Genomic DNA, 14,661 nt, shown 5'->3' with positions numbered 1-14,661 from the left:
AACTGTATTGTGGTGCATCGTTACATCCCTAATTATTTGCAATTGTCTTTCTCTTAGTTGCTTTTAAGCCAAAGTATTGTTCTACCTTGGTTAAATATCTTGCACCGGGGTTCTTTTTAATTCTTGCAGGTGCAAGGCTTCCCCTCATGCTTCATTTGCTAGGTGTGACTTGCCCCGTTACAGAAATCTTGCAAATGACCACAGGTTGTTTATTGGGGTTAAGGTCAGAACATATTTTGTGGACCTTGCATTGTGCACATGGCTTTAGTCAAACTGGAACCCAAAAGGGCCTTCCCCAAACTTCTGCCACAAAGTTAAAGGCATATTATTTATTTTATATAATTGACTTCCAATTTACATACACTTGTTAGCAACCAGTGTGCCTGAAACACAAGTGTCCATATTCTTTTAGCCATATAGTGCATTTGTTATGTGCTCGGTTCTTACCGTGCCCTGTGAGCGGTCTTTCACGTCATATACAGATAGTTTGATCTGTGTCTGTGGATTGATAAAGGAGTCCTGGAAGAAAGCCATGCTGCTGAGGAAACTGGGATTCATCGTCCCCTAAAAAGATATTACAATATTACCCACAACACTTAGTGAAACTGCAAGCGTTATTTGTTTATTGTTTTTACCCTCACACAATTCAAATCTAGAAGTAAAGTAGGTCAAAATTAATAAACTAATAAATAACTCTAGATAAATGTCAACCCAAATAACACTGTACTAAACTGTATCTCAATTAAATACACTAACCATGTAGCTAGTACTTTTGTGCACTATGTACACTTCTGATTGAGGAAAGCGAGACGTGTGCAGTAGCCGACTGCATATTTTAACCTACACGTGGTGAGTTCATATGCAGATCAGCTTTGTGTACAGAGAGCCACACCCTGATCAACGCATTATTCCTCGACTCTGTGCAGCAGCCAGCATGACAGAGCTGAGTTTCGCACCAACGAGTTCGAAATGTCAGCTCTGGTGTGCTAGCATGTTTTAACGCTGCGCCACCTGAGCGGCGCACGCTATCTTTAATAGTGTATTATATTTGTATTTTCCAAGAAAAAAAATGAAACACACATACACACACACAATGCAATGCCTGCCCCCAAAGAATGACTAATATTTGATGAGGGTGCAGTAATTACCTCAATGATTTCTGTCTGTGCATGCTTGGTCCAGAAGACCTGAGGTGGTGTTGTACAGCTTACAGTGACAAAGCTGTTGGGTTTACGATCGAGAGATGGAGTAGTCAGCTCACTGCAGGCTACACATACACACACACACACACACAGAGGTTACATCAGGGTCACATTTTTCCAGAAGTCGTCCAGAATATACAAAGCCAACACGGCTCTTAATGACCGTGTTCAGACTGTATTTAGCTCTGTAGAGAAAAATGAAGCAGAGCACAGGGGCTAAATCTCAGCCAAACACAGAAGCTTTTAGCCTAGCAGTACCGCTGACATAGTATATACACATATTACAATCACATACTGCATAAATATTCTGCACAGACTGAAATAGACTGAAATTTCCATTTCTGGAAACTAGTGCATCCATTAAGACATCAGTGACACATCTGAGAGATGAAGGCCTGCACTCACGCTTAATGGGTCGGCTAATGGTCGACTAGCCGTGACCTTTGTTGCAAGTGAGAAAAGCAAATCATGGTATTATTTTACATTATGACACAAAATAGGCACTGACCGAGGCTGAACTCCAATACAGGTTCATCTGGGTCCTGGTTATTTCCTAGAGGAAAGAGTATGAGAGGTGTTATTAATATAGATGATAAAGTGTACTAACTGTAGTACCCTCAGGTAGTACACCAAATGTACTCTGTGCACATTAAAAGAAAATTATAATAAATGTAAATACTGTTTAAGAAAGGATAATATAGTTTTCATTTACATTGTAATAAAACGAGTAGGGTGTTCAGGTGGCACAGTGGTAAATCATGCCAGCCCAGTGAGATACTGGGGTTCGAATCTCAGCAATGATATCGGCTGTCTATACAAGCATGATTGGCTATGTCAGTGGGGGCCTTGGGGGAGAGACTTGTCAGTGCACTCTTAGTGGCAGACCCAACCTCATACAAAAATAAGGAGGGTTGCGTCAAGAAGGGCCTCAGATAATAAAATGATTTGCAGTGGCAACCTCTAAATACAGGAGCAGTGTATTTTGTCTAGGGATGCATCGAAACCATTTTTTCCCAAACGAGAACAAGTACGAGTACATGTATTTTTGTACTTGCCGATACCGATACCAATACCTATTTAGAATACCGTTTCTTTTTTAAACAAAAACACACGTGAGAAGTGACGAGAAGTTTAATGATACCACGTCCAAAAATGCACATCAACAAGTAGCGAGTGATCAAAGTGTTTGTGCGCTGATGTGATGAAATCAAGGAGGAAAAATAAATGAATCTGAGTGGATTTGGCAACACGAATAGCATGGATTGTTCTGTAGTGAGTTGGAGGTTAATAAATATTTTTGCAATGTTGGTGTTTTGTTGTTATGTTTTGTAGAGAACGATCAGGTCAGAAATACTGTAAAATGTGTGTGTGTGCCGGTGTATTGCTGTTCGACATGTCACTCATTCCCAGTCTCACATCTCAGATCAGATATCTGACGCTCGGCGAGCCGGTCGGATCGAGTTGTTGGATAGTTCACACTTAGCGATCGAGAGCCGAGTTTTGATCGCCAAGCGAACGCTGAGTTGCTCCCGAGCTCGGCGCTAGATTTGCCGGCTCGGGAGCAACTCGGTGTTCGCTCGGCGATCAAAACTCGGCTCTCAAGAACGCAGGATACGGTGTGAGGGGAAACGCAGGAGAGGAGTGTAAACAGGTGGAACAGGGGCTTAATATAGTTTATATCAGAATATACACACGTTTTACAGTATTTCTGATTTGATCCTCTACAAAACATAACACCAACACTGCATTGCAAAAATATTTATTAACCTCCAACTTACTATAGAACAATCCATACTGTTCGTGCTGCCAAATCTCAGATTCATTTATTTTTCCTACTTGATTTTACGCTGCACATCAGCGCACAAACACTTTGATCACTCGCTACTTGTTGACGTGCATTTTTGGACGTGGTATCATTAAACCCCTCATCACTTCTCATGAATGTTTTTGTAAAAAAAACAACGTAGTTTGGGAGACCAGAGAAGCTTGCCTGAGATTCCAGTTGGTGATAGATCGTGTAGTGTGAAACCCCCCTATCGCCGATCAGTCATCATGTAGTGTGAAATACACACCGACTGAAAGACTCCGGAGTGCAAAAGATTCAGTCGTATAGTGTGAACTGTACAGCGACCTGACAAATCAGAAAGTCGTGTAGTGTGAACTAGGCATAACGCAGCAACGTGCACTAGGCACACGATATCGGATGTTTAGTATCTGAGCCTCGTTTGCGAGTATGAGTACAAGTTAATGAGCGCGGTATCGGGTAAAAACCGATACCAGTATCGGTACTCATGCATCTCTAATTTTGTCCTGTGTATTTTTGGATGTGTGCTTTGGGTCATCATCCTGCTGTACACAGCAAAAACTGGAGTGTTTCAAATTTCAGAGTTAAACATTTCAGAGTTGATTTTCACTCTCAAAGTGTCATTTTAACACATTCGGATTTAAATTGTGTTCAGTGTTGGAGTTATTTGGCAGAGTTGATTGGATCGGTGTTAACCTAACTTAGATTAACTTAAACTCCACCCATGCATTTAGATTTAATTGAACTCTGCCCATGCATTTTACTTCTTCGGTTGGAGACAAGGAGACGACGGCACCATTTTCCTCCTCTCAAGTTTACGTGGTAAGTGTAATTAATTCAGTCCTAATGAAAGTATACATTGATGATGATATTGTCAGTCTAAAACATAGCTGTACTGAAGGATGTGTGTGAGAGAGAGAGAGAGAAAGTTTCTGTTGTAAGTATGCTGCACAAATTGACTGCAGCTGATTGCTGCCACTTAAGTTACATCAGCTGCTTTTGGTCCTGTGTGATTTTTTGTTTGCGTGTGCAGCCGTCTAGGTTAGCAAGCTAAATGACTTGTTTTCTCCCTGCCTGATGGGGAACTGTGTACTGTAACTGTGGTTGTTTTGTGTTCTTTTTTCAATGATTATTCTGGGCAAATGGTTAACATATTGGTGGCTCATATGATCGATAATCATAGGTATGTGTGTTCCATATTCTTTTTATTTGTGCCAAATAACTGCATGACAATTGCATAAATTTAAATTAGATATTTAATCTCTTTTTAGATTAAATGAGAATCTGAGAAGATGATGAGGGAGATTTTTCAGCACTGCCAGAAACTTATTAATGATCCAGGCAGATGTGCTGATATCCTTTCCACCTTCCCAAGATTTCTGGATACAAAAGGATTGGTAAGTTTGGAATGATGTTTATACTGGGTTGAAATTAAGCATTTAATGTAGTAGTACAACTAGTAGTTTAAAATTAATTCTTTATTAAAGGCTGATCAAGACTCTCCTGTTTTGATGATGTGTTCTTCAAGCCAAATATCATAAAAGAGGCCAAGAGGCTCACTTCAACACCAGAGCTGCGTCACGTGTTGTAGTCAGCAGAAAGTTCACCAGGAAGTGATCTCGAGGCGACATGTGTGTTTTGCATGTTTTAATGCATTTGCTATAATTTTCACCTTTCATAACTTTGTAATTATATACAGGGTTATATACAAGTTTGATGTGTCACATGACCCTCTTCCCATTGAAAAAACTAAAGTTGGATCCAAAATGGCCGACTTCAAAATGGCCACCATGGTCACCACCCATCTTGAAAAGTTTTCCCCCTCCCATATACTAATGTGCCACAAACAGGAAGTTAATATCACCAACCATTCCCATTTTATTTAGGTGTATCCATATAAATGGCCCACCCTGTAGACTAGTTTATACACTGGACAATCATTGTCTGTTTACTGTTCTCAATATATGTCTCTTCATTGTTACTTATCTGGACACTACTGCACTCTAACTGTATTATATGTAAATAATCTCTATCTTCTGGTTAGATGCTACTGCATTTTGTTGGCTCTGCACTTGTACTCTGCAATTATTAGATTAGATTCAACTTTGTCATTGTGCAGTCTTTTTTTGCATTAATTCATGCATTCATTATTGTAGAGTTTAAGATTTAGTTTGTTTATTCTGTTTAAAAGTTTATCTGATTTAAGGGAAAATATGACCAATATATAGACATTTCAAAACTCAACACCTCTCTGTAAAAGTATTAAATTTGATGAATTTTCCATTATTTGATTGTGACTTTGTCTTCAGCCTATGACCAACAAATGGCCTGTTTTTGCATCTTCAACCGCTGCCACCAGGAATAATAAATGTTATTTTTGAAAATTATTTGGTGTATTGGAATTAATTCTTATTATAAGAAGAATAATGTAGGGAGTTAAATGAACACTACTGAAATAGTAAAATATAACTCGGAGCAGTGTTATTTTTAGATAGAACCCAACAGTGGTTGCATAGCAGAGCCTGGATTTGAACCACCAATCTTTCGGTTGATAGCCCAAAGCTCTACCCACTAAGCTACCATGAGTTATATGAGTTAAAACAGAAACTCTGACAAGGTGTTAAACATTTAACTATTTTGAAAGTGTTGATTTAACACTCAAGAGTGTGGAGCTATATAAACCCTGAAAAAGTGTTAAAATCAACTCTGTTGGAGTTAATTCAACACTGGACTTTTTGCTGTGTAGAAACCATTGTGTTTGACTTAAAACGAGTTTCAAGTCAGCAAAGCAGCCCCACAACATTATGGATCCTACATCATGTTTTAGTGTAGGTAGGGTGCTCTTTTCTTAATAGGCTTCATTTCATCGTCTATGAAACATAACGCTGGTATGCACTGCCAAAGAGCCAAGAGCATGACTGGGATTATATGAAGAGACAGAAGGATTTGACCAAGCCTACATCCACAGAAGATCTGGGGTTAGTTCTTTAAGATGTCTGGAACAACCTTCCAGCCAAGTTCCTTCAAAAACTGTGTGCGAGTGTACCTAAAATAATTGATGCTGTTTTGAAGGAAGAGGGTGCTCAAATCAAATTCATGATACCTTGTAACTCGACATCCCCTAAACTCGAAATCTTTGAAACTCGACGCCCTTTGTTAAGAAATTTGTACCCTTAAACTCGACGTTTCTCTTAAACTCAACGTGTGCGACTGCTGTTTTGTTCAGCACTTGGTCTTACTTGGTGCAGTAAGACATCATCAAAGTGCCAATATGAGATGAATCTGCATTTGTGTGGAATAACCGTCAAATTTACTCTAAACGCATCCACATGTATCTGTGTTTAGCTGGATTTTCCTCCTGTTTCACTTTTAAACTTGTGTTATAGCTTGGGGTGCTGAGAAATTGTAGGAATCAGCTTTTATGAGGGTCTAAAACGCTTATTGTTTAAAAAAGCTTAATGTGACAATGTATTAAAAGAACAACATAGGAACACTAAACCTCACTTAATTACTACTGCTCATAAGTTCTCTCTACTAATGTAATTCATCGCTCGTTGTTTTAGCACAATAAGTCATGCTAAGCTTTGTGCGCTGCAACACTCCATAGGAAATAACAGCACAGCCAGCTCAAAAGCGATTTTGTCACTTCTCATGTGAATGCTCATGTGAATGCTCATAAGGAACACGGTATTCCAAGATCAAGCATCTCCACAATTAAGAAGCATAAGGAAACAATAAAGAAGTAAAGGTAAAGTGCAGGTTTTTTTGTGTTTTTGTTCATTTTTAACTGTTTTTCAATTTTATTTTAGTGTTTTGTTTATATTATATTTGTGTTATTTTCAGTGTAAGTGTCAAAAACAACCCCATTACTGTATTTTACATTAGACTAAAATATATACAGTTGCACGGGACCATGGAACGCGTTAACAGGTTTCCCATACATCCTTATGGAAAAAAATACCTTGAAACTCCATGCCTTTTAAACTCTACGCCACTCCCACTCACAGTACTGAACATGCAAATAGTTTTACTAGAACACATCTTCCATGGTATACTTAATATTTAAGTGTGCCACAAGCTTGGTTCACCATTAACTAATGAATGTTGCATCCATTATGCTAATGTATTAATCTAGCTGATATAGATGTAAGTAGAAGATACTGACCTGCCAATGCCAGGCCAAGCATCTCAGAGGAGATATCCAGTGTGGAGGCTCTGTACACAGACCACGGACGCTGTCGCTCTCTCACAGACATTCTGCCAAAGTGTGTGTTAGTCAGAGAAGTATTAGTGATGGAGACCACGCACACCTCCAAACACACACTCCTCCAGCTATGCTTCAACAGCTTTCTTCTAATGCCACTACAACAGAAACAATATGGAAGATTTAACAAGCGTAAGGAAGTGAGGAGAAAAAACAGAAACAGTTTTACAGAGGTATTTACAGGAGTATTTATAGTTTTACAGACAATTCATGAGAAATTGCATGTAATACTCAGCCGTCAGAGTTCCAAAAAGTCGGATTAGCAAAAATAATTATGAATGTATTTTAAATTTTAGAAAAAATAAGTGTGTATTATATAAGAAGTAGTTACAACCATGCAGTATGGCTGAAAAGTGTCCTGCCATGATGCTAAATCTGATAACAGACCTCCATTGCCATTAATTCAACATTTAGGCAAACTGATGTGGAAAATACACTCACATGGATAATGATGAAAAAAAAATATTATGTCTGATTAAGATTAATATTATTATTATTATAATTTTGTCTGATTAAGATATATTTAATTATTATTTTTATTATTATTATATCATTTTGTCTGATTAAGATAAGATATATTCTATTATTATTATTATTATTATTATTATATAATTTTGTCTGATTAAGATAAGATATATTTTATTATTATTTTTATTATTATTATATTATTTTGTCTGAATAAGATATATTTTATTATTTTTTATTATTATATAATATTTTTGTCTGCTTAAGATATATTTTATTATTATTATTTGTATTATTATTGTTATTATTATTATTATAATTATATAATTTTGTCTGACTAAGATATATTTTATTATTTTTATTATTATTATTATTATATAATTTTGTCTAAGATCAGATATATTATTATTATTATATAATTTTGTCTGATTTAGATAAGATATATTTTATTATTATTATTATTATATAATTTTGTCTGATTAAGATAAGATATATTCTATTATTATTATTATTATTATTATTATTATTATTAAAAATTAAGGTAGTTATAGGGAAAAGACTAAAGAGAGAGGAAGAAAAGATCATATATCAAGAAAAACTGAGATTACTGCTCCAGTCAACTTACTGCATTAGGATATATAGTGCCTTATATGGACAAAAGTTTTTGGACATGCCACAACAATTGTTAGCAAGTGGTATCAATTACTGTATATAAAGAAATTATATGCTTCCAACTTTGAAGCAACAGTTTAAGGTACCGTATTACTTGTATTAATTAAATAAAACTTCAAGCCATTTAACACATTAATTTAGAAGTTACAACATTTTTAGTTACAGCTTTTTTTAAGAAAGTGTCCCAACTTTTCTGGTTTGTATAAACAATCTTTACATAAATTTAGAAATGTTTTAATGGGCAACACGGTGGCTCAGTGGGTAGCACTGTCGCCTCACAGCAAGAAGTTCCTGGGTTTGATCTCCAGGTGGAGCGGCCCAGGTCCTTTCTGTGTGGATTTTAGGGTTACTGCAGGAACACCCTAAAATTTGTCAACAGCACCACTGAGATTTAAACCCGGACCAGATGAGCGCCACAGACAGATAAATAGAACAGGTAACGTCTTCGAATCGGTATATATTCAGCTCTGCAAGCCCACAGCATCCTCTCCAATTCAGACTTTACAATGTCATTTATACGCATTATATGTATTTGCCAGAATGTGCACACTGTACTGGCATTCCTGAAAATCAAATTTGATTTTATCTAAGTCTTAAGAATGAAAAGCTGAAAACATGTTCCATGTTAATAAAACAATAAAAGAAAATCAGCACTATGTATTTATTTAATTTATTTACTTTTTGCAGGTGTTATAAAGGGCACTCGCCTACTCCCACAAAACTCAGCGGTGCTATCAGCTGGCCGGATATGACTGGAAGGTGCCGGTCCCAAGTCTGAATAAAAATAGGGTTCCGTCGGGAAGGGCGTCCAGCATGAAATCTGTGCCAAGTCTGGTATGCTGTCTAGAATATTAATAACCTTGTCAGGAACAAAAATACCATGGTTGATTTTTTTAAACTATTTTACGACTTTATATGCTGGGTCAAAAATACATTCAGCATCTTGTATTATTTATTTTTTTGTGATAAATGTTCTGAAGTAACTTAACTTGGCATTTTTATTTTTATTAACTTCATTTTTACTGATTATGACATGACATAAGATAAAGATTATGCTGAGAGGAAATGTCTGGATTAAATATGTTAATGGTCATCTGTCAGTGAATGCTGTCTATTAAAAAGGTCATTTTACCAGCTAAGTGCCCACAAAGGCACGATTGGCAGCACCTAAAAAGGGGGTTGGTAAAACGTTTTTCCCATTGTTGCTGGCTGGTCTAGGTGCCTACACAATGTATGGTTGATTTACAGATAGTAGTGCGTGACTCTCCATATACGATACTGCTCTTTCTAAGAACTCGTATCTGGCAGGTAAAAAGAAGCAATAGGCAATTATTATTATTATTATATAATTATGTCTTTCTCATCTCCGTGTAGGCGCCTCTAATCAGCCAGCAGAGGTCGTAACTGCACCATTCTGACAGAGAGAGACCCACATCCGGCTTTTTGTCCCGCCCCCCAACTGAACAACAGGCCAACCGTTGTTTATATTGCCACTCGGCCTCAAGCAGGTAAGGCAGAGCTGAATTCGATATCATGTACTCGAGATCCAGCTCTGGTTGCAGCGTGTGCTTTTTACCGCTGCGCCACCTGAGCGGCTATGTCTGATTAAGAGAAGATTTATTTTTATTATTATTATTATTATTATTATTATTATATAATTATGTCTGATTAAGATAAGATTTATTATTATTATTATTATTATTATTATTATATAATTATGTCTGATTAAGATAAGATTTATTATTATTATTATTATTATTATTATTAGGGCTGGGTATCGCCACTAATTTCCTGGATCGATTCAATTCGATTCACAAGGTCCCGATTTGATTCGATTTTCGATTCGATTCGATTTCGATTCAACACAGTTAAGCATATTTGAGTAACATTAACAGGTTTTGTTTAAATATGTAAAGATGTTCAGAGAGCGAATGTGATAATTGTACAAATTGTACATTTACAAAAAATATTTGTGTATTTTGTTTACATAAATAATTAATCCAAAACAGAAAACAGTAACATTCATTTATTATTATTATTTTATATGTCTGACACACTACAACATTGTAAATGTAATGTAAACATACACCTGGCTGTTGAACAGCTTATGCCAAGTTTACACTACACGACTTTCTGATTTGCCGGGTCGCTGTACAGTTCACACCGCACGACTCACAGGTGATAGGGGGGTTTTACGCTGCACCATCTATCTCCAACTGGAATCACAGGCGAGCTTCTCTGGTCTCCAAAACTACGTTTTGTCACGAAAACAAACGTGAGAAGTGATGAAAGGTTTAATGATACCACGTCCAAACATGCACATCAACAAGTAGCGAGAGATCAAAGTTTGTGCGCTGATGTAGAAAAAAGTTGGCAACACGAGCAGCATGGCTTGTTCTATAGTGAGTTGGAGGTTAATAAATATTTTGTTTTGTAGAGAATGATCAGGTCAGAAATACTGTAAAACTCGTGTGCTGATGTATTCTGATAGAACCTATATTACGCCCCTGAACCACCTGTTTCCAACCTCCCCCCTGTGTTTCCCCTCGCTGTTTCTCACATTGATTAAGAGCCGAGTTTTGATAACAGAGCGAACACCGAGTTCCTCCCGAACCTAGCGCTGACCCGTCGCCGAGCAAAAAACAGGGCAAAAATCGTGTAGTGTGAACCAGGCATAACTTGAGCTTCTGCCATGCTGAACTGATGTGCAGGTCAGATCTCGTTGCGCCAAAAAACAATGGCTGGTCACGCGAAATTAAAGGGGTAACAGATTTCCGTGTACACCGTAAAAAGGGGCGTATTTAAAAGATCGATCTTGCGTTTATATGAATCGATATCGGATCGTTCAAATAAAGATCGATTCGAATCGAAAAATCGATTTTATAAACCGACCCAATGTTATATTTTTCAATGTTTTGGATGTTTAATCAGCAGCTTAGAAGAAACATTACTGTTTTTAAACAAGGATCTACAATTATTTTAAATCCTCGGAGCATCAGAAGAAATTGCTGTAGTGATCACTAATGAAGCCATGCAGCACCATGAGTTAATATGTGCTAAAGGAATTGGCAGCTGCCTTCAAAAAAACATGAACGGGGGATTTTAACTGAAGCTCAGTGCTGTGCAGTTATCCAATAAAATGCAAAGAAAACACTAGTGCTTTAAAACACCCACGGGAGAGGTGAATCAGATATAATCCATTTTTCTAGATGACGTGTTCTTACAGCTGGCCAAATGACTACATGAGGATCAGACATTATTTTAGATGTAACTGCTGAAAGAAAAACAAGTAATTCAGAAGGGTTCACACTAATAATTTTAAACTTTAACAACATTTTAACTTTATATTGTTCCAATATTGTCATTGTAAACTAGGAGTCCCAGCACAAATAATCAAAAACAGAGACTGACTATATTCCCCCTCTTCTATACTTTTATAGTTGGCTCTATAAATTAGGCATTTAGCAGAACTGAAGTCTGAATCAAACTATTTGATCCTTAACATCAATCATCACTTAAATACAGTAGACCCTTGAGTGACGAACGGTTTACCATACGAACATTTTGGGTTCGAACAATCTTTTTCAATTTAACGTACGAAAAAATTTGGGATTATGAACCGAAATTTGCTAAACAAGTTGACTCCAACCATCTCTCTCTCTCTCTCTCTCTCTCTCTATATATATATATATATATATATATATACGTATATATATATATATATGAAATTTGTTCATACGTTAAATTGAAAAAGATCGCTTGTAACCCGAAATGTTTGTATGGTAAACCGTACGTAAATCAAGGGTCTACTGTATGTCTGTGGAAATTTGCACCTATTTAGTTAAAAGAGCATTTGAATGGCTGGGCATTAATATTGGTCAAGAAAGCCTTAACTGATGTTCCAGTTAATTCCAAAGCTGTTCAGTGACACTGGGGTCAGGACTCCAGGCTACTGTAGTTTCTTTAAACCAAGCTTTTTTGCATGTGTTTATAGACCTTGCTTTGAGCACAGGGGCTCAGTCATGCTGGAACACGAAATAGTTTTCAATAAACTGTTGCTGCAAAGTTGCAAGTGTTTAATTCCCATTATGTGATTTAATAATTGTGAATTCAGAAATTAGAGGGGGTGTTCCAGTACTTTTTCCATATAATGTAACATTAACTGTTAGGGATGTAACGATACACTCTACCCACGATGCGATGTGATTCACGAAACTGGGTTCACGATACGATTTTTTCAAAATGAAATTAAAGACAAATTAACGACAAAGTTTCCTTTTATTATTTCTCTTTAAAAAATAAAATAAAATACTGTATTTGTGCTTATCTTTTATTTATCTAAATAATGAATGCCCTTTAATCTCTGAGGTAGGTACAAACTATGCAAAACAATTTTGAATTAAGCCCAATTTGGCTGAAAAACCCAGAATCTGGCAACCAGGCGTATAGCGCCAGTGACGTCAACCAGGTGAAGTGAATAGCGCCAGTGCCCTCTGCTGTTTAAAGTGAATATTGATTCATTTTACATGTCAAATCGATTTGAATCGTGGAATTTTTTTAATCGGTTATTAACTGTCTTGTGGTGCATCGTTACATCCCTATTAACTGTTGTAGAAGTGGTATCCTGCGACAGTGACACTTAAAAATTACTGATATATCTTCCTGCCAATGTTTGTCTGTTAAAATCACATGGCTTTAGGTTTCTGTCCTTGTTAGTAATGGATGTGGCTAAAATTGGACTAACAGTAGATCTTTAGGTAAATAATATGGACATTTTGTAGACACCCACTCTTAATTACTGAGGTCTGGTATTTCAACCACTGTCATTTCAAAAACATGAATAAAATAAATGATATAAAATAAATTATATGCTTTCAACTTTATGGCAACAGTTTGGGGAAGGCCCTTTCCTTTTTTTAACATGACTGCAAAAAGCAAGGTCTATGAGGACATGGTTTGACAAGTTTAGTATGAAGGAACCAGCGGCTTACACAAAGTCCTGAACTTAACCTGACATCACTGTCTGAACTCACATGCACTTTGACAAAATGGGCACAAATTTCTATAGACATGCTTCAGAATCTAGTGGAAAGATTTCCCAAAAGTCTGGAGGCTGGTAAAACCATAGAAAAGTGGCTAACATTTAAATAAAGGCCATTGTTTGGGAATGGCATGTCCAACAAGCTTAGGGTCGAGTGTCCATGTAATTGTGGCCACATAGTGTTCAGGTTTGCCTTTTTCTTGCTGAAATGGTTGAAATGGTTCCACATTCAGTAGGTCATGTGAAAGTATGTTTCATGAACCATTTCTCAATGCAAGTCTTTCACCATCTACTGTTCATAATATTGTGAAAAGATTCAGGGAAGCTGGAGATATCGGTGTGTCTAGGACAAAGCCAGAAACCACATTTAAATGTGTATGACCTTTTGGGCTATCAGATTGCGTAAATATAGCCACATGGACACACGAGTACCTCAGAAAACTAATGTTAATTAACACAGTCCCCCACTGCATCAACAAATGAAACCTAAATTTCAATTAGACAATTAGGTCTAGCTAATCTCAGATGGACCGAAAGACAGTTGAAATGTGTCATGTGGTCAGATGAGTTGGAGATCATGTCGGCATACATTCTTTTTTATATATGTTATGTTAATAAAATTGCATATATAGGCTGCTCATCTTGAATACACCGTATCGAATCTCAGCTCTGCCTGGCGACTGAGGCTGAGCGGCCACATGAACAACGATTGGCCTGTTGTTCATATGGGCGGGACTAAGCCGGATGGGGTCTCTCTCTCATGACTGGTGCAATTACGACCTCTGCTGGCTGATTGATGGTGCCTGCACAGAGATGAGAAAAAGAGTGCTCTTAGGGTGTGTCCCTCCATACACGCAGCTAGGCTGCACTGCACTTGTCAAAGTGTAGGTGATTAGATGCATACGGCATGCTGCCCACGTGTCGGAGGGGGTGTGGGTTAGCTTCGTTCTCCTCAAACAGAGCAGAGATCAGCATTGGTGGAGAGGAAGCATGATGCAATGGGGCAAGTGGACTCGCTAAAAAGGGAGAAAATGCATAAAAAGAAAATAAATATAAATTAAATAAATGTATATGCTAACATATATGGATACAACATATAATACCATATAAAAAAATTAATCCTATAGATCAGTGGCGGCTGCTGGTCTTTCAAAGAGGGGAAGCTCATTGTCGGCTTACATCATAAAATTTGTCAATTTATTTATATATAAAT

The 14,661-nt window shown here is 37.1% G+C and overlaps 1 protein-coding gene across 5 annotated transcripts in view; it reads right to left on the bottom strand.

Annotated features, from left to right (window-relative positions):
- inpp4ab (inositol polyphosphate-4-phosphatase type I Ab) overlaps positions 1 to 14,661 on the bottom strand; it is a 135,021-nt gene that overhangs the window by 67,240 nt on the left and 53,120 nt on the right. For 4 of the 5 annotated variants that reach the window (XR_010013161.1, XM_062997662.1, XM_062997664.1 and 1 more), the window contains exons 2-5: positions 7,172 to 7,368; positions 1,711 to 1,755; positions 1,149 to 1,267; positions 448 to 564 (exon numbers count right to left, since the gene is read on the bottom strand). Coding sequence is in view for 4 of the 5 variants with exons in the window: in XM_062997662.1 (XP_062853732.1) it covers positions 448 to 564; positions 1,149 to 1,267; positions 1,711 to 1,755; positions 7,172 to 7,262 (372 nt within the window). In the remaining variant the exon portion in view is untranslated. Of the gene's footprint in view, positions 1 to 447; positions 565 to 1,148; positions 1,268 to 1,710; positions 1,756 to 7,171; positions 7,369 to 9,085; positions 9,111 to 14,661 lie in introns of those variants that run through there. The other variant, XM_062997663.1, reaches the window with a different exon arrangement.

The sequence above is a fragment of the Trichomycterus rosablanca genome, chromosome 6 (genome assembly GCF_030014385.1).
Source record: "Trichomycterus rosablanca isolate fTriRos1 chromosome 6, fTriRos1.hap1, whole genome shotgun sequence".
Lineage (NCBI taxonomy): Eukaryota > Metazoa > Chordata > Actinopteri > Siluriformes > Trichomycteridae > Trichomycterus > Trichomycterus rosablanca.
This window is presented reverse-complemented; position numbering and strand designations above follow the sequence as displayed.